Source organism: Tiliqua scincoides, chromosome 9, assembly GCF_035046505.1.
Source record: "Tiliqua scincoides isolate rTilSci1 chromosome 9, rTilSci1.hap2, whole genome shotgun sequence".
NCBI lineage: Eukaryota > Metazoa > Chordata > Lepidosauria > Squamata > Scincidae > Tiliqua > Tiliqua scincoides.
This window is the reverse complement of record NC_089829.1, coordinates 28141486-28167714: the sequence shown is the minus strand read 5'-3', so window position 1 is coordinate 28167714 and position 26229 is coordinate 28141486. Positions and strand designations below refer to the sequence as shown.

At 45.4% G+C, this 26229-nt stretch overlaps 2 protein-coding genes across 2 annotated transcripts in view; both read left to right on the top strand.

The window, feature by feature from the left end:
• The window catches only part of LPCAT2 (lysophosphatidylcholine acyltransferase 2), a 43041-nt gene extending 30873 nt beyond the window's left edge, over nt 1–12168 (top strand). Inside the window, exons 11-14 of the mRNA XM_066637112.1 lie at nt 213–366; nt 6663–6761; nt 7456–7597; nt 8895–12168. Coding sequence (XP_066493209.1) covers nt 213–366; nt 6663–6761; nt 7456–7597; nt 8895–9115 — 616 coding nt within the window. The 3' untranslated portion in view covers nt 9116–12168. The remainder of the gene's footprint in view (nt 1–212; nt 367–6662; nt 6762–7455; nt 7598–8894) is intronic.
• Nucleotides 760–2501, top strand: CAPNS2 (calpain small subunit 2). Its single transcript, XM_066637113.1, has one exon. It carries the CDS (start codon nt 865–867, stop codon nt 1837–1839), a length of 975 nt encoding a protein of 324 aa, XP_066493210.1. The 5' UTR covers nt 760–864; the 3' UTR covers nt 1840–2501.
• Nucleotides 12169–26229: the final 14061 nt, after the last annotated feature.

The following is a 26229-nucleotide window of genomic DNA, read 5'->3' as shown; positions in this document are numbered from 1 at the left end:
AGATGGCTTTAAAAGGGGGTTCAACAGATTCACAGAGGAAGAGAGATCAATCGGTTTGTGATCATTAAGTGGGGCCTCCTGTTCAGAGTCAGGATTGCCGTCTGCACCAGTTGCAGGGCAGAAACTGCGGGGTGGGGGGGTTCCATTGTGCTCTGCTTCCTGTTTCTAGCTAATGCTTCCTGACATACTGCAACTTCTGTCTCTTTCAACAGTCTAAAATGGGATAATATCCGGGAGCAGTTGGATCAATTTGCGGCCATCGCCCGGGCATCGAAAGGGGGCAGGATCGGCATCGAGGAATTTGCGGACTACTTGAAGCTCCCTGTCTCAGACGTTCTCAAAGAGCTGTTTGCACTTTTTGACAGGGTATGTTTCATTTCCCCCCCCCCGCTCTCCTTCTGGCCCCTCCTTTCCTCACTGAACTCTGCAAAAATGGAGGGGGGTTGTACTCTTTGCAGAAACAAAGGCTGTGATTTAATAGCGCCTCTGTCTGAAGGATCAAGAGCACAGCATATAAGAAACAGATGGGGTTGGAGAAGGCTTGCAGTGGTGGAGGGGGAAAGGGGGTGGGGTAGAGCGCAGGCCAGCAAAGAGGCTGAGGAAATAGCGAGCCTGCGGCTGTGCAGCTCCCCCACTGGCAAGCACAAACATGCGCTGTCGCTCGGTGGGAGCAGAAGGCGGAGTCCTGCATGCTTGTGGATTCCAGCAGCGTGAGACGGCAAGTACGGGCAGGGTGCCCTGCAGTTGTGCTGGTGGATCACGTTACAGCAGCACCCGCCCAGCTCGACTCTGTCAGACGCTCTTGGAGCTCCTGGGAACAGCCAGGCCTTCTGTTTGCTCCTGCGGCCTCCCAGAATCCTCGCCATGTTCCTCGCTCAAGCGTTGATGGATGCTGCTGGTGGCGGCGGTGGTGGTGGCCGGAGTGGCGGCGGTGGTGGTGGTGGTGCTGGAGCAGCCATTGCAAGAGGACTTGGAGGACTCTTATCAGGAGCAGGAGGTGGTGGTGGCAGCGCCGGAGATGCCCTCGGGGGACTCTTGTCGGCAGCAACAGGAGGCGGGGGTGGCGGTAGTGCTGGAAAAGCCCTTGGGGGGCTGTTGTCTGCTGCAGGAGGCGGGGGTGGTGGAGGTGGGGGCAGCACTGCTGGGAAAGTCCTTGGGGGGCTCTTGTCGGGGGCCGGCGGTGGGAAAAGTAGCAATGTCATTGGCCTCCTCGGAGGGCTGGTGAACCTCATCAGCGAGGCAGCTGCTCAGTACACCCCGGAGCCGCCGCCGCCTCCCCGCAGCCACTTTGCCAACGTGGAAGCCAACGAGAGCGAGGAGGTGCGCCAGTTTCGGCGGCTTTTCGCGCAGGTGGCTGGGGACGACATGGAGGTCTGCCCCACGGAGCTGATGAACATCCTCAACAAGGTGCTGGCCAGGCACCAAGACCTGAAGACGGACGAGGGCTTCAACCTGGACACTTGCCGCAGCATGGTGGCGGTCATGGACAGCGACACCACCGGCAAGCTGGACTTCTACCAGTTCCGCTACTTGTGGAACAACATCAAGAAATGGCAGTACGTCTACAAGCAGTACCGCTCGGGCTCCCCGGGGGTCCTGCAGATGGCTCAGCTGCCCACCGCATTCAAGGCCGCGGGCTTCAACCTGCACGACCAGCTCTACGCGCTGATCATTCGCCGCTATGCCGAGGAGGACGGCAGCATGGATTTCAACAACTTCATCAGCTGCCTCGTGCGCCTGGATAGCATGTTTCGTGCCTTCAAATCACTGGACAGAACTGGGGATGGGAAGGTCCAGATGACCCTGCAAGACTGGCTGCAATTGACTATGTATTCTTGAGACCATGCAAGTGATAGGAAGGAACATGCAACACGTCTCCACCTGTGAAGCTGCAAGCTTTAGATTTATTGTTGCAAATGGCCAGATAGTCCTCCTTCCTTGCAATGGGGCTCTCTTTCTTTCATAGCTACTTGGGGGTGGGGAGGGAGGGAAGAGAAGAAGTAGGAAAGCTATGCAATTTATCTTTGCTTTACCCACAATTCCTATTTCAGTCTTTCCCTGCATATTGTGTCCCCTTTTTTCTGCGCCTGTGGTCTAACCATGTAACCACTTTTTTTTTTTTTTTGCTTGTGCATGCATATATTCTTTCTGTTGTGTTGGATACGCAAATGTTTAGGTGTGGATATGCTTTAGAAGTGCCAACAGCAGGAAAAGAGGCTTTTGGGATTGACCTCCAGCACTGTTTGGAGGTCACAGGATGTCCCTTACTGTCCTTGCAAAGGGAAGGCACAGTTGTGTTTTAGGCTGCATATGAATTGTGTGGGCTCCATCTGAGCAATGCTTTGCTCCTCATAGGTGTCTTGCATTGCTTTGCCCGAGGCCAAGTTTGAATCTCATGAAAGCACTAGCGAAATAGACTCCTGTTTGGTTCTGTGCACAAATGAGCTCAAATCAGGGAAAATAAAACTTGGCTCACATTGGGTTTCTGCTGTTTGCTTGGCTGTACTATAACCGGATGGCGTTGGTGGTGGGGAAGGAGGCTTTGGATAAATTGGTTCTTGTTTTCTTCTTGCACTGAGCAAAACAATCACATGGAAAAACTGCCACAAAAAAAAAGGGGAGAGAGAGAATTAGAGAAGAGTCTGGCCTGGTCAGAAGGCCTGCTTTGCAGCTCTTGAGGTTGTTGGTGGATGGTCACCATGAGCAAAATGAAACCACACACACCACCTCACTTCTAAAAAGGAGACGAACACAGCGGATCAAGGGCTGGCCAAGGGCCTCATCCTCCTTGCACTACTTTTGATATTGGCAATACGCATCCATCCATCATGCCACCTTGTTTCTGGCTTGATTCTGCTGCTCAGGTGGCTCCAGGGGTGGGGCTGGAGGGACTGTCCTGGGGGCTGGTGCCTGTGCCAGGGCCCGCATTCATTCTTGAACCATCTCCACTGCTCCCCACTGGTACCCAGTAAACCAGACTCTAGAGGAGTGTTTCTCAGGCAACTGTGGGAGAGCAGCAGCCCATCTTGTTCTCCCACAGTTCCATTCTACAACTCCCAGCTGTCCTATCCCCTGATGCTTTGTTGGGACAGCCAAGAATTGTCGAGTTCTTCAGGAGAATTTTTTTTTGGGGGGGAGGGGATGGTGGCAGTGACATCGCTAAGGGATCTGGCACCCAGGGAACAAAAATTAAGACCCCCCAGGGGATGTCTGTCCCAGACACCTGCTGGGGCATCCGGGAGACAGTCAGAGGTGCACGGAGGCCTTGTGCATCCTCCCCATGCCTTGGAAGGCCTCAAAACGTCTGCTGGAAGCCTTAGAAAGGCATCACCCCGCCCCCAAGGCATGGTACCTTTGGAGAGACTGCTGCAGGCTCTGTTAAGTGGCAGCAATCCCCTGAGCTCCTCCGAAGCAGCATGATCCAATGGATTGCATTGCTGCCTTCCCCCCACACCACCCAAGGAGGCAAAGGCCAGGGCTCTCTGGCTAGGGTTTTGCAACGCCCCATTTTGAGAACCACTAGTCTAGGGTTTGGCAAGGCTTGATCTAGATGGATTGGGGCCTGAGCTTGGGTCTTTCTGCAAGCAAGGTCTATCTGGTATGAGTGTGGGGAGAGGAGGGTTTTCGCCTCTCGAACACATCTTCCCTTCTCACCTTCTCTTTGCTCCCACCCCAGCCATTAGGACAGCTTCTAAAACCACATTTTCAGGGTAGATCTCATTTAATTTAATTTTGTTTTAAACTCTTTGAAGGCTGTTAAAAGAACTAACAAGCGAAACGGTTCACACAAAGCAGTTTGCAAGCATAAAACCAGCAATCCAGACAAATAAGGAGGGAACTGACAGGCCACAGAATGTAAACTGCAGGTCTGAAATCCAGGTCTGAAGTCGGCATAAAATACTAAACTGCAATCAACCCTGAGTGTCAAATTGGAATTGCAGGGCCTTGAATGGAGGACCTCACCCTCTGTGCTCTTTCAGACTTCATTGAAGGTGTGTTTGCATGTTAGTGGAACTGAATTCTCAAGGATGACTCAGAATGTTGGCAAGGCACATTCTGGTAGGTGTCCCCCCCCCCCCAAAAAAAAAAAAACATCAAAACACCTTTGTTCATTGCTCATCAATACCCTCAGGGTAGAAACGCCCTGTTGTCCTTAATATTGGTTGAATGGCTTTATTTCAATAGCTGCAGCTGGTCTACAAGAGCCACCCTAACTAGATGTCAAAAGCCTCTTTTTATAAAGAGAAAAGCCACTTTGGGAAGAGAGGAGAGAAAAAGGTGTTTAACCACTTTTCCTATCATATTTTTATTGATTTGAAAATATTTTAAAATTTTATTTTTCACATTTTTGTATGTCCCTTCAAGGAGCTCAGGTTGGTGTACATGATTCCTTCCTTCCTTTTTGTCCTCATATCAACCCTGTGAGGTAGGTGAGGCTAAGAGAGAGTGACTGATTCAAGATTACCCGGGAAGCTATGACTGAGCAGGGATTTGTGCCTGGATCTTCCAGGTCTAACTCCTGAACCGCTATAAGAAGAAGCCCTGTTGGATCAAATCTAGGCCTAGCATCCTGCTTCCCTTGGTGGTCAACCAAGATGCTTCCATCTTCCTCAAGCAGAATTGAAAAGAAATGCTCTCCCCTTCTGTTGCTCCTCTATGCTTTCAGAGGTATACTGCTTCGGAACGTGGAGGTTTGACGTAGGCAGCATCCCTAATCAGCTGTGATAGAATTGCAGCCCAGTCCATGTATGTCTCTGTAAGTCCTACGTATATAAGTCCCGTTATAGCCAATGGAACGTATTCTCAGGTGAGTGTGCATAAGATTGCAACCGTATTCTCTGTAATGTTTCTAATTCCCCTTTTTAAAAGTTCTCTTTTTAAAGGTGTATTAGCTAGTGACCATCACTACTACTTGTGGCAATGAAATCCCATCATGTGTGAATTTTCTGTTCCCACTCAAAGTACTGGCTTTTCCCATTCAGGAATAAAGCCCTGAGGGTGTGATACATAGCAGAAGAATCCTTCCTTCCTTTTTTTTTTCTGGCATGACTCCTCCCTTTCCCATGCCACAAAAGTCTGGCAGTTAGCCAGTACCTCGAGGGCTGGTATGTGAGCCTTCTGCAATTCTCTTGCCCCACCTGTACAATCAGTGTATTGGAAAATAGTACAACCCAATGCGTGTGAGTGTTCGCCAGTTGTTTTTATTCTGCTCCATCAGCAAGCATGGCACTTTCTGAGGTGTAATAGGATAAGTCCCTGCCCTGAGGGGCTTACAGTCAAAACAGTACAAAAGTGAGAAAAAAACAGAGGAAGAATCAGGAATGTGACTGTCAGTTGCAACTGATAAAGCTCAATTACAGTGAAGTTTAGGGACGTAAAGGGTCATGCCAAAGGTGTAATAGAAAGAAGGTTTTGAGAATTGAGAAGAATTTGGCCTTGGAGGGGGGGTTCCCTGCAAGGCGGTTCCCTGAGAGACACTTATGATTATAAACACAGGAGAAATAATGGAATTGTTTGTAACTGTAGCTATGCCAGAATTCACTGTCCTCCATCTCCTAATGGGTTTTTTAAAATTGGTAATCACTAATAAGCATTTTATACAGTGTCTTCAAATGCTCAAAGTGCTTCATGTATTTTTTCTTTCTGTGCCATTTCCAACAACCCTGTAAGGTAGGCCAGTGGTGTTCCCATTTTGCAGATGGAGGGAACTAAGGCTGAGAATTCCGTGGTCAGGGCACTGGCACCGGGATAGATAGTCTCTCCGTGGCAAAGAGACTGAGATGTGAGTCAGTTTTGCACTACACTGGTTGCAGCCCCTTAATTGCTACACTCTGCTGACATCAACAGAGACATGAATGCTTAAATGTCTGTAAGAACATAGATAAGCCTGGTTTTTGTTTCAGGAAGGGCTGCCCCCATTGCTCCGTGATGATGTGAGGCACTGCCACTCCCCAGAAGTGGTTTTCCAGTGGTTTTTACATAGATGTCAGGACTTGAATCTGCGACTGGGTCTTTATCTGGTGGCATTCAGTGAGGTTGGCTTGTATGCTGCCTCCTGACCAAAGAGGGAACAGCAGGGAAACTAGCCAAAGAAACCTTACACCAATTAACTGGAGCAGGTCAGATGATATTCCCCGCCAATAAAAACTTCAGACCCAAGTTTTTTGCTGGTTTGAGAAATGAGGAAAGACTTTCTTCCTGCCTACAGTCTGCTTTCATTTTGTCCCTCCTCTGCTGTGCATAACTTTTGCTATGACAATAGAATCAACCTTGATTACGTGTACTGTGAAGAAGAGTGTTAAGCATGTGTCTATCTTTTTTTCTTGCGGGGGGGGGTGGAGAGAATGAGTGTTGCCCAAATCTTTTCTGACCCCAACTAATGAGATAATCCCTAGTCTATGGCATTATCAGCACTTAGCATGCACCTCCATTACCTTCAAACCAGTATGGTACTGGTCTGTGCGTGGAAAAAAGTGGGAGTTGATAACACATAATTATGAGAACAGCATGGTGCAGACTTTCTGGACCTAAATGTTCAGTGTGCAAGTAGGAAATGGGATTTGAAGAAAGAGAAACAATTTTTAAACATAGAAATCTAGCTTATTGGAGAGCAAGCAGCCCCTTTCCCCAGTTAATAACAGTGGTCCCTTTGTTTCTTGCAGAATGGAGATGGTACAATCGACTTCAGAGAATATGTCATTGGTTTGTCTATTCTCTGTAATCCTGCTAACACAGAACAAACAATTCAGATGGCATTTAAGGTAAGTATAGTTTCATGCAAATTATCTCTCTCATTCCACCCGCACCCTCCAAAAAAAGCTTGAATCTATAGGCCTTTAAAAAATGTGTTTTTCCTAAAGAGCAAACTGTTTTAATTTAATTCTTTTTGTTGACTGTGACCTGAGTAATGCTGATCTGTTTCAAAGTTTTACAGTAGACACATTGCATGTCTGTAAGCAGGGTTTTCCAGTTGAATAAGTATCAATATGTTTCTCCTGGTGGTGTTTAAGGCAGAGTAACCTTATAGGTGAAGCATATGACAGCCCCACAGTATTGCATCCACTGTTCCTCCAGTAATGTATGGGTCACAGGCCTCAACTAAAATGCACCATCCCCCACCGATGAGTGACAGGCACAAATTTTACAATCTCATTTTCAGGTAGCAAAATTTGGAGGGTCGATTTTTGAGAGTGTAAAATGGTGACTGTACCTTTGGTGCTACTTCTTGGAAGCTGATGATCATCACCCAGCTTTCCTTTCTTGCAGCTCAGTATTAGAGCCACACAAATGCAGAAGGTTCCAGATTCAAGTCCTACCATCTTCAGGATGGGCTGGAAAAGATCCTGTCTCAAATGCTGAGTTGACAATACTGAGCTGGGCCAAGGATTTGGCTTGGTAGTAGACAGTTGATCACCCCACAAAAGTTGAATTTCTGACCTTTTTCTTCCTCTCCAGCTGTTTGACATCGATGAAGATGGTATAATTTCAGAGGACGAATTTGCCTTAGTTATCCGGTCTTCCCTTGGACTTCCTCACCTGGATGTCTCTAATCTGTTCAAGGAAATAGATGCGGATAAAACAAATAAGCTGTCTTATGGTAAGCCTGGTCTAGTTCTGTTTTTCTTTTTTGCAATAGTAATAAATAATGTGGGTAGCTTACTAAATCTGCTGGATAACTTTTGTTCAAAACAGTGACAAATGGGCAAAGTACTCATCATAAATTTAAAAGCAACAGCAATTTGCTGCCATCGCAAATAAAATGTTACCTAGTAACTTCACCTGGAATCTTCAGGATGGTGAAGATGGGGCCAAATAAACATCCCTGGGGAAGGTATTCCAGGTGCAATTGAAGGTATGGTTGAAGTCCTAAATAACTTGGGAGCAGGGCATCGGAAGGTCCACCTTCTCCCACATGAATCTACCTGTGCCCTGAGATCTTTGGCAAGAAAGGACATCTTGCATAGCCCTCCATTAACTGATGTGAGGCTGGAAGAGATTCAAAGGAGGGTCTTTTTGGTGATAACAGCCTACTTGTAGAACTCACTCTCCAAGGAGTTTTGCTTCCTTCCTTCTGGCATTCTTTGAAGAGGTACTTGTTTTGAATTAAAGACTATAATAACTATTCTAAATTAAAGATTTACTTGCTTTCTCCAGGACTGCATTACATACATTCTATATCTGTTTTTGTTGGGGGGGGGGGGTAAACCTTTACTGTAGCCACTTCAAATTTTGTGGAGTCAGGTAGGGTATAATTATTTAAAAAATAATTGTTTCTCAGTTCCCAGAGGGAGCCATGTTTCGGGGGGGGGGGAGCCATGCTAGTTCAATTGTCTTGACCCTTTAAAAAAAATTAAAAATGGTAGTTTAAAAAATACTTCAGTAATTATCAAAATTAATAGTCCACCGTTGTTATCCATGGATTCAGGTCCCAAGGATTTGGCTCAACACAGGTCCCTTCCCTGGTCAGGAGGGCCTCACTGTATCTCCTGAATGCAACCAGAAGAGTCTTCTGGTCATGTCTGTGAAGAGTTCTGAGGTGTGGGGAGGACATGCACAGCCCCACGCCTCAGGAGGCATTCAAAAGGCACTTCTGAAGTGTCTTTCAGAGGTCTCAGAACTCTTTCTGGATGTGACTCATTATCCATGGGTTTTGGTATCTGTGGGAGATCCAGGAACAGATCCCCTGTGGATACTCTGGGCTGACAGTATAATCATCCCAGTCAGAAACAGGAAGCCTTGTTTTAATAGAGGAGAAAACTACAGGGAGAGAAATCTTCAGTGAAATCTAGGGTTCTGCTGTAAGACTGCCTATGGACTGTAGCATCTTTCCAGTTGTGTTTGATGTGTGCTTGATACTTGACATAAAACCATCTGTGCATGTGTTTGATTTGCAGAAGAATTTAAGGATTTTGCCCTCAAACATCCTGAATACGCCAAGCTATTCACAACATACCTTGAACTCCAGCGCTGCCACTTTGACACGGAAATAAACGTTGGTGGCCCTTCCATGCAAAAAACTCCCATTTCGGAAAAATCTTTTGTGTCAAAGAATAAAGTCTGTCCTCAGGCTTGTGAAGAAGACAACTCAAATGTCTCAGATAAAAAGGAAGACTGAACCTTAAAAACCAAAATGCATACATATTTTTCTACTAAATTTAACCTGCAAAGGATTAATTTTTTTACTGAAAAAAAATCAAGGGTGCGGACTATTTATCATGGTTGGCGAAAGCTGAGAAAGATTTCATGACTTGTTTTTAAACTTGCGTACATATTGGGACTGTGTTAATTAATAAATTATTGTGTTTTGCACTTGGGACCGGATTCAATTCTGCTCCTGTTTCTAATGGGCTGTTCACATGAGTTGAAAATGTCTGTTTCAGAAGAGCATCAAGTTTTTGCTGATTTTGGTGGCGGATGTTTCCGAACACTTAAGGACTATTTCTAGACTGGCGAACAGATTTTTTTTCTCAACCCTGAGATGATGTGGCCTTTTGGAGCTGGAACCTCTTATGATCCTAAAACATAAGGCTGAACCTTGTCTCTTGTGTGATCTGCATAGTAGAACCAAATTAGGAATGTCATCACTTTTTGTTCTCTTCCTTTCACCCCACCCCTTCCCCTTTCCTTCTCTGGTTCTGCATGATGTTGGTACTTCTGTTTTGTGGGATTGGTTGGATGTCTGATCACCTTGGTTGTGTCTTTGATGGACTCATGTTGTTACTTCTTGGGAGGGGGGAAATGTGAAGGAAATGCATTGGGGTTATCTAGGGCAGTAGTTCTCACACTTTTCGTACCAGGACCCACTTTTTAGAACAAAAATCTGTCAGGACCCACCAGAAGTGATGACCAGAAGTGACATCATCAAGCAGGAAAATTTTTCACAATCCTAGGCTGCAATCCTACCCGCACTTACCCAGGAGTAAGTCCCATTTACTATCATATACACAATAGCCTGTTAAAAGAACAGATCTGTAACATTTCCCCAAATGCAGTCACATACCATGGTAGCATCAAGTCTAATATATGAAAAATTAAAATGAGTGGGGATCCACATTAAATAGGCTCATGACCCACCTAGTGGGTCCTGACCCACTATTTGAGAAATACTGATCTAGGGGAAGCTGGCAGGATGTATAGTGTCCAGTTCCTGATTTAAACAGGAAATGCTTAGGAGAAGACTGCAAAATTTTTGTTTTTCCTTTTCCAAAACTGCTTAATTGAGTAGCACCCTTGACGTATGATATGTGCTAGCCAATGATCAGTCCTTGAAATGATCCTAAAATGAACCTTGCTATCATCCAGTTTGTGGATCTTTTGAAGAACATTGGAATCCATCTCTTTTCAAGCCAGCAAGATATTCTGTGAAATATTGAGGACTGCTACAGAGGTAGTATGTTAGGTGCCTATTCGAAAATGAGATCTGAAGGTACTAGAAGTATATAGCTGTCCTGATGCCTTCCTTCAACTTTGTGTTTTTGTTACATACAGTCAAAAACAGCTAGCAGGGAGAAGCAATTTTAACAACAAAAATGGCATGGTGGGAGCAGATCAGCCTACCTCCTACTTCCTTTTATAAAAGCCTCTGTGGCAGAACTGCTTACAAGTGTCCTGTCTTGTCTGCTTTGCACCTGTATCCCTGCAGGATGTTTCAAGAGTAGCTTTGAAGTGACATGAGGACTTGAGGAAATGTGCTATGCTTGTTGTAACCATGTGGCAAGTTATTCATCTGAGCTTACATGGCCCATTTTGATATTTTGGGAAGGTGGGAGCTGGATTAAGGTGTCTTGGCATGATGTAATTCATGACCCTACCCTTGCATCCCCAAAGACTGTACAAATCATGCTCCCACACAGAACAATGGCCTCGAACATGACCATCTGCTTATAGTGGGAGGGGAGCAGCCATTTGTACACCACATGTGCAGAATTGTTTGCTGAGTAAGTAAACCAGCCCATAGTAAATTCTGTGTTGTGTATGGGAGGAGAGGGGGACAGAAGAGGGTTAACTCAGGGGATGCTGACTTTGTAACTACACTGTAAAGCCATAATCTTTGCACATCCTACAAAACTTAACTGATTGCCACTTTAATGCCTGCCTGATCCTCTAACTTTGAGCACATTTTGCACTGGTAGCTTAGGGTGGCTTTAGTGCTGGAAATGGGGACTGATTTTTTTCCCCCTGCTGCTATAAGGTTTGTACATGCCCAATGGTGGTATAGTGCGTTCCACTGGAGCATAGGAACCACTAGTTTCTTGCTGATGTTGGTTCTCCTGGGCAAGGCATGAAAAACACGGATCTGAAAGCACAAGGAAGTTATGCAATTTTTGGAACTGTTTTAAGGTGGTTTAGAGTATAGGACCTCCATGTCTGCTGCACCATGGAGGTGAAGTGAGATTTGGATGCATCAAATACATCCACATTATGGGTAGTTTTCAAGGAGAAAATTAAACTTCTCTTGGGTGTGTAGGAAGAGAGCAGATTAGATTGTTCTTGAAAGAAGAGCATTTGCTGTACACTTTGGCCATATTCCAACATGGCATTAAATCTACAGATAAGAACAACCCCGATGGATCAGGCCATAGGCCCATCTAGTTCAGCTTCCTGTATCTCACAGTGGCCCACATCCCCCAATGACCCTGCTAATATATGACACCCCCAACACTCATGGCACACCTGCAGTCCATTTAAGGCCCACCAATGTGCAATGTGGTTGAAGGATGAAGCACACTTAAGTGCATTGAAAAATCAGTGCGTTACAGAACATTTTGTTCTGGATCATAATAGTAGGCTTAATGCAAACCTAGGGGGATAGCTACACATCAAAGGGAACAAGTTTACTCTGTGCAGAAATTAGTGGAGTGTTTGTGTTTATAGAAGTGCTTTACCACTGTAATCCATGTGGGAGTAGTTTGAAATCAGTAGAATGCCCAAGAGATTCATTTTGTCTTAAACAATGTGAAGGTGTGTAGTGTCTCATGGAGATCAGGTAAGAAAACCAAGTTCTAAATATAAGCCATGGGTGCAATTTTGCCTTCAAGATTACCAAAGGATTTTGTTATATTTCATGTGTGATACTGTGTATATAGTATGTGAGGCATTCCCTCCCCCCAGCCTTGTGGCTTTTATTATTTCTGTGGTTTTAAATAAATATTTCTTTTTTTAAAGAAAGAGGGGTGTGTGTGTGTCCTTGATGGAAAATAACGTTGTTGCATTCTAGAAAAAAGTATTGTCTGCTGTAGAAATTGGGGGTGGGGGATGTTTGTGTGGGATACGCTCCGTTCAAATTTGCGGAAATGAGAGCAGTAGAGTTTCCAAAGAATGATTTGGGGCTTAGCTGCAATTTCTGACGTAGCAGTCTGAATTGGCGCAATATATCAATGGCTTTTCAGGAGGACCCAAGAAAAAGGTGTGTCTTTACACTTTGCAACATATTCCCCACAAGAGGGGAGCTGGAGTACCAGTAGCATAGTACTCTATGTATTGTAAAAGTGCTATATCATGGCAGCTTGGAGGGGGACAATGGTTCACAGCTAATAAGCAGTAACTGCTTTTACTGCACAAAAAGCTGAGATAAGGGCCCTCAAAGTTCACATACAACTAATAAGTTCTGTCCAAACATTCTTGTGTCTTCTCAACTCAGGCTGAAATTGAAGACCTCTGAGCTGTTTGAAGCTGGGTATTTAAAGATGATTTACCTTGTTAGTTAGGGCAGTGGTGCCACTATGATTTACATCACTTGGTGCGGGGAGGCCAGTGGATCACCCCCATGATGGACCTCCTCTTATGCAGTGGGGCAAGGCAACTCTCGGCAGTGGGTGTGGTGATGTACCATCTCCTCATTCTGCTAGTTTTTTGGCTGTAACTTTTGATGGAATGGAGCTATTTCAGTGCAGTTTGTTTCACTGCATTCTGCATGAAATTATGCATCAATTGATATATCACATGGTGGTATTGGAAAATGCCAAGATTTTAAAAATTTTGGGGAGTCATGGTGTCACCCATCACCTGTGTGCGTCACCTGGTGTGGCTTGCACCCCCTGGTGACCCTGCTGAGTTAGGTTTCTTTAAAGAAAAAATGGGGAGAAATATTGGTGAAAGCAATGGAATTTTTGACTCTCGAAGATGATGAGTTAGAGGGGTGTTGGAGGAGTTTCTATTATATTGCCCTTCGATATCATGCATCCAATTAAAATGCACTGGGAAGCCTTAAGGTGCTTCAGGATTCACAGGGTCTTACTTTTCCAGTCTCACTTAAATTGGAAGAGTTGGTGAGTTTTTAATGATATTTTCCATTCATTACTTTCTAGGAGCAACAAATACCCTTTCCAAAGAAATAGCCTCTCTTGCCTCTCACAAAAGTGCCTAAGGGTTTCACCTTCAGCTGCACTGCATAGAAATGTGGAAACAGACCCTTGCACGGAATTAGGGAGACTGTTTGCAATACGGTTAAAAATGTGGACATTTCATTAGGAGAAGAGTGAGGCTGACATTTCATTAAGCCAAAATGCAAACACAGACATGGAGCTGGATATAAAGGCAGGCAGCCTGATCCCATGTGTGTTCAGAAATAAGTCCTACTGAGTTAAGGAGTTAACCCAGCCTTCACCTGCCTCCACTACCTGTCATTGATGGACTTGGGGGAGGGACATGTCAGATGAAAGACACTCAAACATCTCCCTCTTTTTACACAAGCTTGCTAACTGCAGCAGCTCAGCTCTTTGTTGGGCAGTTAGCAGCTCTGCTTTTTGAACTGCTTCTGAGCTTGAGGCAATTAGTTATCTTATTTCCTTCACCCATGTTTTCATTGGAGGCTTTGCAAGGACCCACCAGAAATCAGGTCACAACCCAACAAGTGGGTCCTAACCCACAGTTTGAGAAATGCTGCCTTATTGTATTCCTAAAAAAAATAATAATAATAATGTACCATTAAGGGGAGAAAGAATCTGTTCTACTACCATCACCATACATAACTTGAGTTAAACCTGAATCTCCTTTTGGGCCTGGGTATGTGTGGGGAATCCATTGCAGAGCCCTCTGCAGATAATTAAGTTTGTGGGTTGGGACACAGGGCACCACAATAACTTACTTTGGGGTTGCATATGGCCTCCTTAGAAACCTCCCAGACATAACAGGAGGCAGAAGCCACTTCCAGTCATGTCTGGGAGGTGTTCTGAGGTACAGGGAGGCCTCCCTGCACCTCAGAACACCTCCAGATGTGACCAGAACCTGTGTCCAGCAGGTCCTCCTAGGCCCTTGAGCCATGGGCTTGGCATCTGCAGGTAAAGAGGGTCCAGTGTTTGGTGTGCACCTGCCACACATCTTTTGTTTTCTGATAGCTATTTGTGATTGCACAATTGTGTACGGCTGGCACCAGAAGTGGATGCAGTCAGGCACCAGGAACGGATCATCCACCAGGAGCCCCTGCTGCTCTATTGGGACCGGCATGATTCAGGGCCTCCTTGGTTCACAGCTGGTGTGTACTGATCCAATCTTACTGATCCCTGAATAAAATGTTTGTTTCTGCAAAGGAATTCTAAAATTTGCTTTCAGTATCCCTTTTGGTGCCTCCCCCAGGAAAAAGGCAGAAACCTCGCAGTGCTTTTTCCGAATTTGCTGCCTGTCCCAAATGTTTTCCATACCCAGGTCCTTCTCAGATCTCATCCTAAAGCCCAAGTTCAGCCACACTCCTTATAAATACAGTATAATGATCTTTATAAAGACGCTGTTAGACACTTGTGGTTGTACTGCCTTTAAAACCTGCCCCAAGATTTCAGCAGCTCCAGGATGGGAAAGTGAGAGAGAGAATTATTATAACAGGAAAGTCTGGAAGACTCACTTTCTCCCCTTTTCCCCATAATCCCAATGATGTGACAACCAATTGAACAGGTGATAACACTTTGCATGTTTTCCGAAGCATCCTTAATTCCTACTTTGCAGGTCCTTAAATCCAGTCTTAAGGTTTGTTCTGGTAAGGAAGAGTAGTGCAAGAATGCCCCCTTGCGGTCAATGGCCTATATTGCATATAGTACCTTTTCCCCATAGAGCTGAAATGTGCATGTACAGCTCTGATGAGAAACACTTAAAGACCAGAGTCCTAGGGAAGGAGGGCACCCTTTCAAGGGAGAGCACCAGGATGCAGGTCTCTTGTTATCTGGTGTGGCATTTGGTGGGCCGCCGTGAGATACAGGAAGCTGAACTAAATGTGCCTATGGCCTGATCCAGTGGGGCTGTTCTTATGTTCTTATGCCTAATATTCAACTGTGTCCTCACCTCATGACTTGTCAGCATGTTCTGTTCATGCTAGAGAGACTTTCACCAGACTACTCTTATTGATAGGCTTAGAATGGTGGGGGTCAAAGCATTCTTCAGAGGGCTGGATTTGCCCAGGGGCTGCCAGTTGCCAACCCTCTGCTGTATGCAACTTTCACTGTACTTCTGTCCTCTGGACACCCTGTTTAAGGTAAGAATGGTGGTGATGCTAAGTGGGGGGGGGTTTCTTGTCAATCGTGGTGGGGGGAGGGAAACTATGACAGGCCCTATGAGCTATAGATGAAGAGAGCAAGGGCATTAAAGGGGAGTGTCTCTTCTTAGGGGTGGACTACTTTATAGTGAAACTGGACTGCACAGCAAAAAAAAACTTGGCCAGAACAATCTTTGCAAGGAAGTGCCGCTCTTGCAGAAAGGTGGGATGCTGGAGAAGTCTGGTGTTGACAGAATACACTTCTCTGGCAGATTTTCTATCTATTTGCAAATAGTGATGTTAAGTATTCATGGGGTGGTGGAGGTTGGGGTGCAGGAGCAGAACTTGCCAGCAGTGGGAGAGGTGCTTTTTCCACCAGCCACAGGTGGTGGCCATCTCCCCCCCCCCCCATCTGAAAATCCTCTGAGAAGGATGCAAGCATTCCTCATGAAGAGGCTGGGGGGGGGATGTCCCCCAAGACGAATGCTTAAAAACTGATATTCTCCTTAACTTTTTACAGAAGCTGTTTTGTGTTGCAATTCTGAGCTCAAAAATGGGGACCTCTCCCCCAAATCCTCAGCAGTGACTTGGACACCTCACTAGGGAGACAATGTATTTCACTAAAGCTGCACCTCCCAACCTGCCAGAGCTAGGGAGGTTGTTTGTATATTGTGTAAGTCAAGCCTAGGATTTTGGGACATGTGCAGTGGTGTGCCAAGGTCACTTGACAACCAAGACCCATAAATTTTTGGCACCCCCCTCATGACAAAATTATGTTCAGTAATAATCATGACATGAAATGAATAATAATAATGGCTAGAGAAGTACACATTTTCTTTTATTGAACCTTGTATCTATATATAAATACTAACGTTGTAAGTTATATTTACATATAAATATGTAAATATTCATATTTATATGTAACTTAGTATTTACAATCACATCAGTCAACATGCCCGCGGGCAGCTGCAGCAAAATCGCAGCTGCAGCCAGGCTCATCACCACCCGCTGCCACCATCCTGGGACAGCCTCTCGGACACCCTGCTGGCACCCCAGCCAACACTACCCCCCAGTTGTCATCTTCATACACCGCTGGACATATGTTTTGAACACACACACACACACACACTCACACACACACATACAATTGCCTTTAACTGAATCCATGCATTGGTCTGTGTAGCTCAGCATGAACCATTTTGGTCAGCCAAGGTGCTGGTTAGGGTCTTCCCCATCCCTACCTGGAGACACCAAGGATTCACTCTGCAAATTAAGGCTTCCTCCACTGAGCTACAGCCCCAGCCTCTGGCATTGTCTTTATTCATGGCGGTTTTCACAAAAAGCTGGGGGGGTAGAAAACTTTTACCAGAGAGTGTGTCAACGAAATGATGACTTTGGTGTTTCTTATCATTCTGGTTCTGCCATCATTGTAGGTGGAGCTGCAGTGCAAGGAAGTGAGGGGACAGTTAAGCCTTCTGCTCTTCCTGTTTCCTTAAACTAATGGTTCTCAAAATTTTTAGCACCAGGACCCACTTCTTAGAATGACAATCTGTTGGGACCCACCATAAGTGATGTCATGGCCAGAAGTTTGTTGTTGGCATCCTTCAGTCTCGGAAGACTATGGTGTCACGCTCTGAATGGTGGTTCTGGAACAGAGTGTCCTCTCCAGTGCGCGAAGCCTGGGTAAAGTAGGTATGGAGGATAGGCTGTTACCCATGCAGCAAATCCCCCCTCTCCACGTCGCTGAAATGGTCCAATGGAAAGGCAGAAGCCAATACGGTTGGTTCCAGCGGCGTCGCAGGAGTTGCCAGAACGTGACTGTGTTCAGCCATGAACTGCCTCAGGGACTCCGGCTCCGGATTTTGCCTCGAGGTTGACTCCTGAAGCCTTTTCCATAACTGGATGTAGCCACAAGGCAGTGGAGGTTTGGGATCAGAGTTTTCCTTCTCTCAGATGAGCTGCCTTCCCAGGCTGACGAGTTCCATCTACCCGGTGGGTGTTTAGTCGCCTCTTACGACAAGTATAGCCAAACTGAGGGCCTATTCTTATCCCCAGCCCCCAGGGGTTAACCAGCAGCGTGGCTGGTTATTAGAGGTGCATTGCAACCATCTTAACCCCTGGGGGCTGGCCAGAAGTGACATCATCAATTTAGGCTTCAAACCTTAGCCAGGATCAGCCAATGGTTCCATTACACAGCACACTTGTGCGGCTCTTTTGCATGGCTTGGAATTCATACTTTCCAGCTCGGAAGTCAAAGCAGAATGCAGACCTGGACCCTTCTCTAACCACACAGCCCTCCCCCTTTCCCAGCATCCCATATTCCCACCTATTCAGAGCAAAGTACCTTGCCTTTCTCTCACCAGGAGCCCACCCTGCCCAGCAGCTCTGCAGCCTGTATTTTCAGCTCTGTATTTTCAATGGCAGCTGAGTTAGGTGCTAACATGACCCACCTGAAATTAGCTTGCAACCTACCTAGTGAGTCCTGACCTTCAGTTTGAGATATGCTGCCTTAATCTAATCAACCCACCAGCTGCAATTAACATCATAGCAGAAAACCACAGATGTATGACTCAGAGTGGCATACCAGAGAGGCATGGAGCCTTGCCCCAAGGAGCTTACAATCCAAGGGCAGGAATGGCTTTCAAATCACTTGATGTCAAAATCCTGGAGGATGGATGGCTGTGCACATCCTCAGTTTTTTAGTGTTTCAGTTCTGATCTAAGAATTGTCTTAAGAGCCGAACCATACATTGTGCAGAAGATTTGAGATATCTCTGGCTGTCTTTTTAAATTGCTAAAGGAAGCCCTTGATTTGGAACAGAGCCATGGTGCAGGAAGGTAATTCTCCTCCCACTCCACCCCCCTCATGCCAATTCCACAGTGCAAATCGCACACACATTCTTAGGGAGTGGTTATCAGCCAAAATGGGGAAAACATGCAAAAGGAGGCATTCACCCTGCAAATGTAGGTTTCTTTTTTCATGGCTGAAGGTAACTTAGAGGGGGAGTGATTTGTATCAAAGATTTGCACAGGGTGGAGAAGTAACAGCCTTTCCCCTGCCATGGCCTCGATCCACATCAGCTACCATCCCTGCCAGATGCCAGCTTTTAGCAAGAGACAGTCACCAGGACAAGTCTGGTGATAGCCAGCCTTCTTTGCAGGGTGGGGCAGCTCTACTTCTAGGTAGGGCTTGTAAAGTCATGAATAGGAAAGCAGTAATTTCCTCACAACCAACATAAATGTGCATAATAGGCTATGTGCAAGTTAAATGTGCAAGTGGTGCCAGTGGCATTGCTAGTGGGATGCAGGAGATGTGGGCTGCAGCAGGTGACCCGCATGGGGGGTGACACCACTACTGGCCTAAATTTTTAAAATCTTGGTTGTTTTGAAACATACCATCATGTTATATATCATTCAATGCATAATTTCATGCAGAACGCAATGAAATAAACAGCTTTGAAATATCTCTATTCTATCAAAAGTTACAGCAAAAAAACCCAGTGAGGGCAGGGTAATGTTACATCACCATCCCACCAGCTGGGACATTGCCCCACCCACTGCATGGGAGGAGGTCCCTCATAGGGGTCATGCACTGGACTCCTGTACTGGGCCACTCAAACCCTAGTGATGCCATTGAGTGGCACACCTCTGGGGTGCATGCATTCAGCCCTTCCCTGGGGGGGAAGGGCTTAATTGTCATATACAGAGGATTTCTGTCTTTCTGCTGAGGATTCATTTCCCTTCCGTTTCCTGAATTAAGATGGTGCTGTACAATTTTCCAGGCCTGGAAAGAAAGAGGTGTAGGATGGGGTGGAGAGAGGAGTGAGATAATTGTAATAGCCTTCTCTGTCTGGTTGGAAGAGGTTGGGCTTTCTTGCATTTGGATATATTCCTTTTTTTAAAAAAGTCCCCTTTTTAACTCCTATAGTTACAAGTATAAAAGGGTGCTTTGAAAGAGGTACAGATAACTTACAGCACAAGTCTAGGCATTGCTGCATCTTATCCCCTTTAAGCAAAGTTTCCCAAACTTTTGGCAGCTCCCTTTTCAGCCACACTAGACGCTGTGCCAGAACCACCACTCAGAGCGCGATACCATAGTCTTTCGAGACTGAAGATTGCCAACTACTATACATCAACCTACTAGACCATTGCCTGTGATTCCCCATTAGAGCTACAGTCCTGTATATTGTATAAGGTGGTGAGTTTTTTTTGTGAGGGTTCTGTGGCTTCTCTGGCTGGTTTCTGAGGCTCCTGAGGGAGCCATGGCTCACAGTTTGGGCATCACTACCTTTAAAGCCATTTCTACCCAACATTGCATATACACAACAGGGACCAAATGTGTACACCTACGGGCTGGGCAAAACTGGGTTAAGCATGTTATTCAAACCAGGATCACAGTAGCTAACAAGGTGGTTTTCTTCAAAAATCACTTAAGCAAGCAAAAGGGGCATGGATGAAAAATCCGCAAGCCAGATGGAAAGCCTGGAGAGAGAGGAGCTCTGTGGGTCAGGTGGGTAGAATTTGGAACATGACCACACTTTGGGGGGAGGGTTTACATGGATACATACCATATATACTTTTAAACTCAAACCAATTTCATTTATTCATCTGCATTCATTCATCTTTACATGGAGACTGTCATGTCACAACTTGGAAAGCCAGTGTTCCCCGCCCCCTTCCCCGCCTCCCCCCCAAAAAAAAATCCTAGGCAGCATAGTGCTCCCCCTGAGTTGGAAAATGCCTTCTGGAATTGACTCACTCATGTCCCACATGGTCCTGGGTCTAGATGCATGACTTTGAATTACTATTGTGAACCCCTGCTTAGAAGTTCCCACTCAATGTCTCTGAACTTTTTATTTCCCAGAACAATGATGCTTCAATTAAGTTCTTTTCTTATAACCCTTCTGCTTATCAGTCCGACTTTATCTAATATAAACAACCAAGCTTCTTTGGATCAATTATGCCTCCCCCTGCCCAGGTAATTTTGAAAGCTTAATATCTCTGTTACTCGTCACCCCCGGGGGACAAACTTGTCCAATTGAATCCTAGAAACCATCTCAAGCCTTTGATTCAATTGTCTTTCTTTTTGCCACAGTCCAACCAATGAACACAATTATTTTATGGCCAAGAAGCCTCTTTAGAAATAATTCAATCACTCGTATTGTAAAATAGGTCAGATGAAGAGCTGCCAAATGACTTTGTCATAACTTTTGACAAATTTCCCAGTCTCTAACAATCTCCTCAAGATGGAAAATTTCCATGCAACTGTCCAAGCAATGACACACTGCGGTGTTTTGAAGATGTTCTCCTAAGGTCAGTTCATAGGATCTCTGGTGCCCACTCAGTTGAACATGCCTCTATTACCTCTGACTTCAGGGAGAAGCTTGAACAGGGAGAAGTTTTGTAACTCACAAAACTTGCAGAGACATACAAGTGACATAAAATATGGCAAGGAGAGCAGCTTCATGGTTTAATCCTGTTGTTCCCAAACTTACCTGGGTCACAATGCCCCCACAGCCTCTTCTACCGGGCTGAGCCAAATATGGATCTTGTGAAATCTCATGAGACCCAAAAGGGTGGCACCCAAATCTTGTGAGATTTTGGACACCACGATCTTGCAAGATCAAAGATGGTGGAGCCTAGGGGAAAAGGTAAGAGGGGGCAACCGGGAACATCTCGCTGCACCCCTGTGAGTGTGCCATGATGCCCTATGATGTTGTAACATACACTTTGGGAACACCTGGCTTAATCTGAGCTAGGATTCAAGTCCAGAACAGTCATTCCCATTAGCTCTCAGCTTCTAATTTTGCTTATTTACGTGCCTATCTAAACGTATACCCTGCCTTTTATCATAACTGATCTTAAAAAAAATTGATAAAAATCATACAAAGTTCAAAAAAAACAGCCACAAAAATAGAAACCCCCCTCCCCAAAGTAAACAGTCACAGCAATGCAATTCAAGGAACTTGCAGCCTATTTCCCACTGAGAGCCCAAATGTGTTTCAATAATATAAAACCTCTGGCTATCTGTTCTACTGCGTAAACCTCAGCTTGTCTTTTCACATCACAGAGTAGAGGGCAGGACAAAATTCCAGACATCTGCCAGATCCCACCTGGCCCTGTATCTCAAAACAGGTAAGGCCACCTTCTTAGAAGAGCAAGACCTCTCTAAGCTCCAGTGCCACCAGAGACCCAGAGGTTCAAAAACTCCCCTGTGACAGTCAGTGCAACCATGGGCAAATATGCCATACCTGGGGAGACTGTGGTATTGGGGGAGGCCTTTACTCTGCCTGGGTCTTCAGTCCAGCTCCAGACTTTCCACTGTCACCTCTCAGCATAGATGAAAAAACACCTATGCTGAAAATGAGGAGACACTGCTGAACTTGTTGGGGAACAAGAGGCCTCCCTATTATCAGGGACACACAGACACACACACAAGACCTTTATTGGCATACATATCAAACATTAACAGTTTTGAAACCTTTTCAATTCCGCAGATGAGCAATCATTGAATAGAAGCTTTATTTTCACCATATCTGGAAGACCCTATTAACCAGGATGGGCATCAAATAGGTGGAGCGGGCACTGTTATGCCATAGACCGTAGAGGAATACATGTAAAAGAGATTCAACCAACCAACCAACCAACCCCCCCCCCCCCCGTCACAAGGGCAAAGACGATCTTGGTAGGGAATCTTGTGGTATTTCCCAACTTTTACCCTGGAGGGAATAATGTTGAACCTTGCCAGAGGTATGGCGCATCGTTCTCTGGGGTCTGTCAGTGAGGAAAGGTAAGTTGCCATTTTCCCAAACTGATATGGGCTGGAAGGATTTAAGGGCGAGCAAATCTTGTGTTGCCAGTTCACAAAGATTTTGAAATTTAATATCCAGCAATCTGACTGAGATCCTCTGATAGGCCTCGGAGTATGAACACATGTTCAGATGGTCTAGTGCAGGGGTGCCCAAACCCCAGCCCTGGGGCCACTTGTGGCCCTCGAGGACTCCCAATGCAGCCCTCAGGGAGCCCTCAGTCCCCAATGAGCCTCTGGCCCTCCGAAGATTTGTTGGAGCTCGCACTGGCCCGACGCAACTGCTTTCAGATTGAGGGTGACTGTTTGACCTCTTGCATGAGCTGTGGGATGAGGGCTCCCTCCACTGCTTGCTGTTTCACATCTGTGATGCAACAGTGGCAGCGAAGGAAAGGCTGGCCTTGCTTTGTGCCAGGCCTTTTATAGGCCTTGAGCTATTCCAAGACCTTCATTCATTCATATAAGTTCATCTTTAATATATTCATTTATGTAAACTTATGTAAATTTATTCAAATTTGAAATGTAAATTAATTCTTTTTTTCACCAGCCCCCAACACAGTGTCAGAAAGATGATGTGGCCCTCCGGGCAAAAACTTTGGACACCCCTGGTCTAGTGAGATCCCTATTGACTCAATTTTCTTTCTTTATAAAGTTTGACTATGTGAAAAGGTCAAACTCACCAAGCATCGGATATACCAGACTTCCTGGTGGCAAATTATAATGTATGTGCAATCAATATCGAATGGACAAAAGTCAGGCTCTGATTAACAGGAGTTTTTGCCCTGTTTCCAAACACGTAGCGGCATAAGGGGCATACCTAAGTGATCCCAAAATTGCCCTAAGAAATTTTGCCTGGACTTGCTTTAAGTCATAGTTTGCTGCCCTAATCCAAATTGGAATGCCATATAATAATTGCGCAACTGACTTAGCATTAAAGATCTCAACTGCCGCAGGAATGAAACAATTACCCTTCCTGCGGAAAAACCTAAGAATAGCTTGAGAAGTAGCATGGGCTAAGTTAACTGTCAATTTGCAATGGGTGCACCAAGATAAATTATATTGGAAGTGTAAACCCCGAGATATTTAAAATTTTTGATCGGTTCGATTTTATCACCATCAATATTCCAGGTAAGCAGATTCCAGGATTTAAACACTGTAATATTTTAGTCTTCTGGGTATTTAACGCCAGTTTATTTTTTGGAAGATAAGCAGAGCTTCTTTTTAATAGTCGTTTGAGGCCAATTCATATTTGAGAAATCAACACAGCATCATCCACATGTAGTAAAATGGGAATATAGGTTGAACCTAACTTGGGACAGTGCCCATCTGCTTGGAGAAGGAAGGGGCCATATCACTTAGTGTGGCTGTGTCACCAGACCGAATGAGTGGGCTGGCCCATGTTTCCATCTCTAATCCATGATGTAATGCAGCCCCCATAATGAACTGCAAAAGTGGATAAGCAGTTTCAGCCCCCTTTCAGCCCTGAAACAGCCCTTCAGTTTTCAGCTGAGAATTCTCTCTTGAGATCTTCCAGCCCACCCCTCACAAATGAACTGAAGGAATTGGGTGGTCCCAGCACTGCCCATCAGCAGCACTGCCTCTGCCAAGGCTCTGGGAGGAAAAGATGGAAGGAGGACTCAGAAGGCAAGGAACACTAAGAGGTGAGGGGCAGTCTGCGGACCAAGAGGGTGAGAGACAACTGTTAAGGTGCTGGGAAAGGCCAATGCTGCAGTAAGTAGCCTGATCCAATTCTGCAACCGATCTTAGAAATGCTCCAGGTGAAACGAGACCCTACAGATGCACCAATACTCAAATTTAAAACAAAGAATTCCCCAACAGAAATTCCGAGCAACAATTAAACGTTCTGAATTTCTCTCCAGACCCCTTGGCTGCAGCCACATCACACAGCCAATCTGTTAAATATTTAAACCATGAAGTGACGCTCTTAGCCCACAAGCCTCATTGTTAAGGGGAAATGGGTTTGTAAAAATTTTTTACGCATCCTTCAGCATGATGACTCAAATCCTTTAAAGAGGGAAACCAGAAAACTAGTAAAATGATAACATGTTTGTTTCCAATCCAATGACTAGAATCCAGGGGCCAGAGTAGAGCTAAAATTTTGGGTTAAGTCCAGAAAGACCCTGAATTCAAATATCTATCTAGCCGAGTAGCCCCTGAGTAGGGGTAAATGTATGGATGCTTTCAAGCCACTCAAAGATAAAGGCAAAGTGCTCAGTGCAACTTGAAAATCTCCTCCTTTTTTCATGAATAAAGTTTCCATTCCGTCTGAAAGGGAAACGGTCTCCATGCTTTCTAAAGCTCTTCCCAATTCTCAGCTTCTGTGTTTAAACAGCTGCTAACCTTCCAGCCAAGAGCGAGCTGAATTTATCACCTATGTCACTTAATGTTTGGGAAGCAATATTGCAGGACCAGCTTGAGGTCTGGTACCTCATTCTCTGTTGTGATTTTTGCTTGCGTTTTTTTTTCCTCCCCAGCTTTCCAATGCTGAAATTGCTGAAGCCATCTGCATAATCTCAGATCCTCACTATTGGGTGAGTAGGAAAACACACACACATATTACATAGACTTAAAAGTCAAAGGATGCAAATAGAAAGGGAAGCCCACATGAATTCCCAGGTTACGTATATACCTGCAATATAAACATACATTTATTAAATTACGTTTATAGACACAGGGCGCAATCCTAACCCACTTTCCAGCACTGGCATAGCGGTGCCAATGGGACATATGCTGCATCCTGCAGTTGGGTGCCACTCACGGAGGCCTCCTCAAAGTAAGGGAATGTTTGTTCCCTTACCTCGGAGCTGCATTGCCCTTTTGTCAGTGCTGGAAAATGGGTTAGGATTGCAGCCACAGTTGAACTGCTGTGTCTTCCCCCAAAGACATCTGGGCATTGTAGTTCTGGAAGGATGTACTTATAGCTTCTTAGCCACCCCATCTCCATGGAATTACAAGTCCCTGGTTTCCTTCTGGCAAAGGAACGATTGATCATATGTGGGGCTCCCTTTTCTTCTCCACTGATGCCATAGAAAACAGATCAACTCTTCTTGGTGGTGGCTAGCCACCATTTTGTTTTGCCCCACAATGTCCTCAGTGTTTGCCCCAAGGCCTTTTGGGCATGTTGGATCCCATTGGCAGTTGCCATGTTTTGGAAGGGGATACCATTTTATTTCCCACAGTGCCCTAGAGTGATGCTATATTGGTGACTTGGTGTGGAAAAAAAGGAAATGGCAGCTGGGCCTGATCCTTCTCAGTTGGGACCCAAGGGCAGGTCGTGGCAATAGTGGAGAAGGAGCCCCGCCAGGAAAAACCTCATGTTAAAGTTTGAGGGGCAGCGTGAGTCTCGAAACAAGTGATGCCCCCAACTTGAAGGCACTGAATTTCCCTTACCTTTCTCACCCTGCCCCGAAACCCAACCAGCAAGAACATTTCACATCTTCCTTTCCTCTGCCTGTAACAGCTTAAACTGCTGTCAATCCCCATTAAAGGCAACGTGGTCCAGGCTGAAGCCTTTTTTTTTCTTTCTTTCTTTTGCAAAATCCAATTGAGAATTGATACCTTGAGGGGGCAGTTGGTATTACATTAGCCAGACTGCCTACACTTTCCCAACCAGGAGCTCAGCAGCTACAGAAAAAGAAACAGGAGAGAGAGAGAGAGAGAGAGAGAGAGAGAGAGAGAGAGAGAGAGAATTGTCTCTTGGGGGAGTGAAGGAAGAACTTTTCCTAGATTCCTCCTTTTAAATGTGCCTTTTTATCCAGCAGAGAACAAGTCTACTCCCCATCACTGAGTCTCACTGCCTGAAGGGAAGACAGGACAGAAAAGGATCTCTCCTTCCCAACTGCTTCAGGCTAGACTTGAGTTGCTCCAGTAAGGCAAAGTCAGCCTGCCACTTGCTGCAGGGCAGAACATCTGTGAGGTTTTGATTAATATAGTAATTCAAT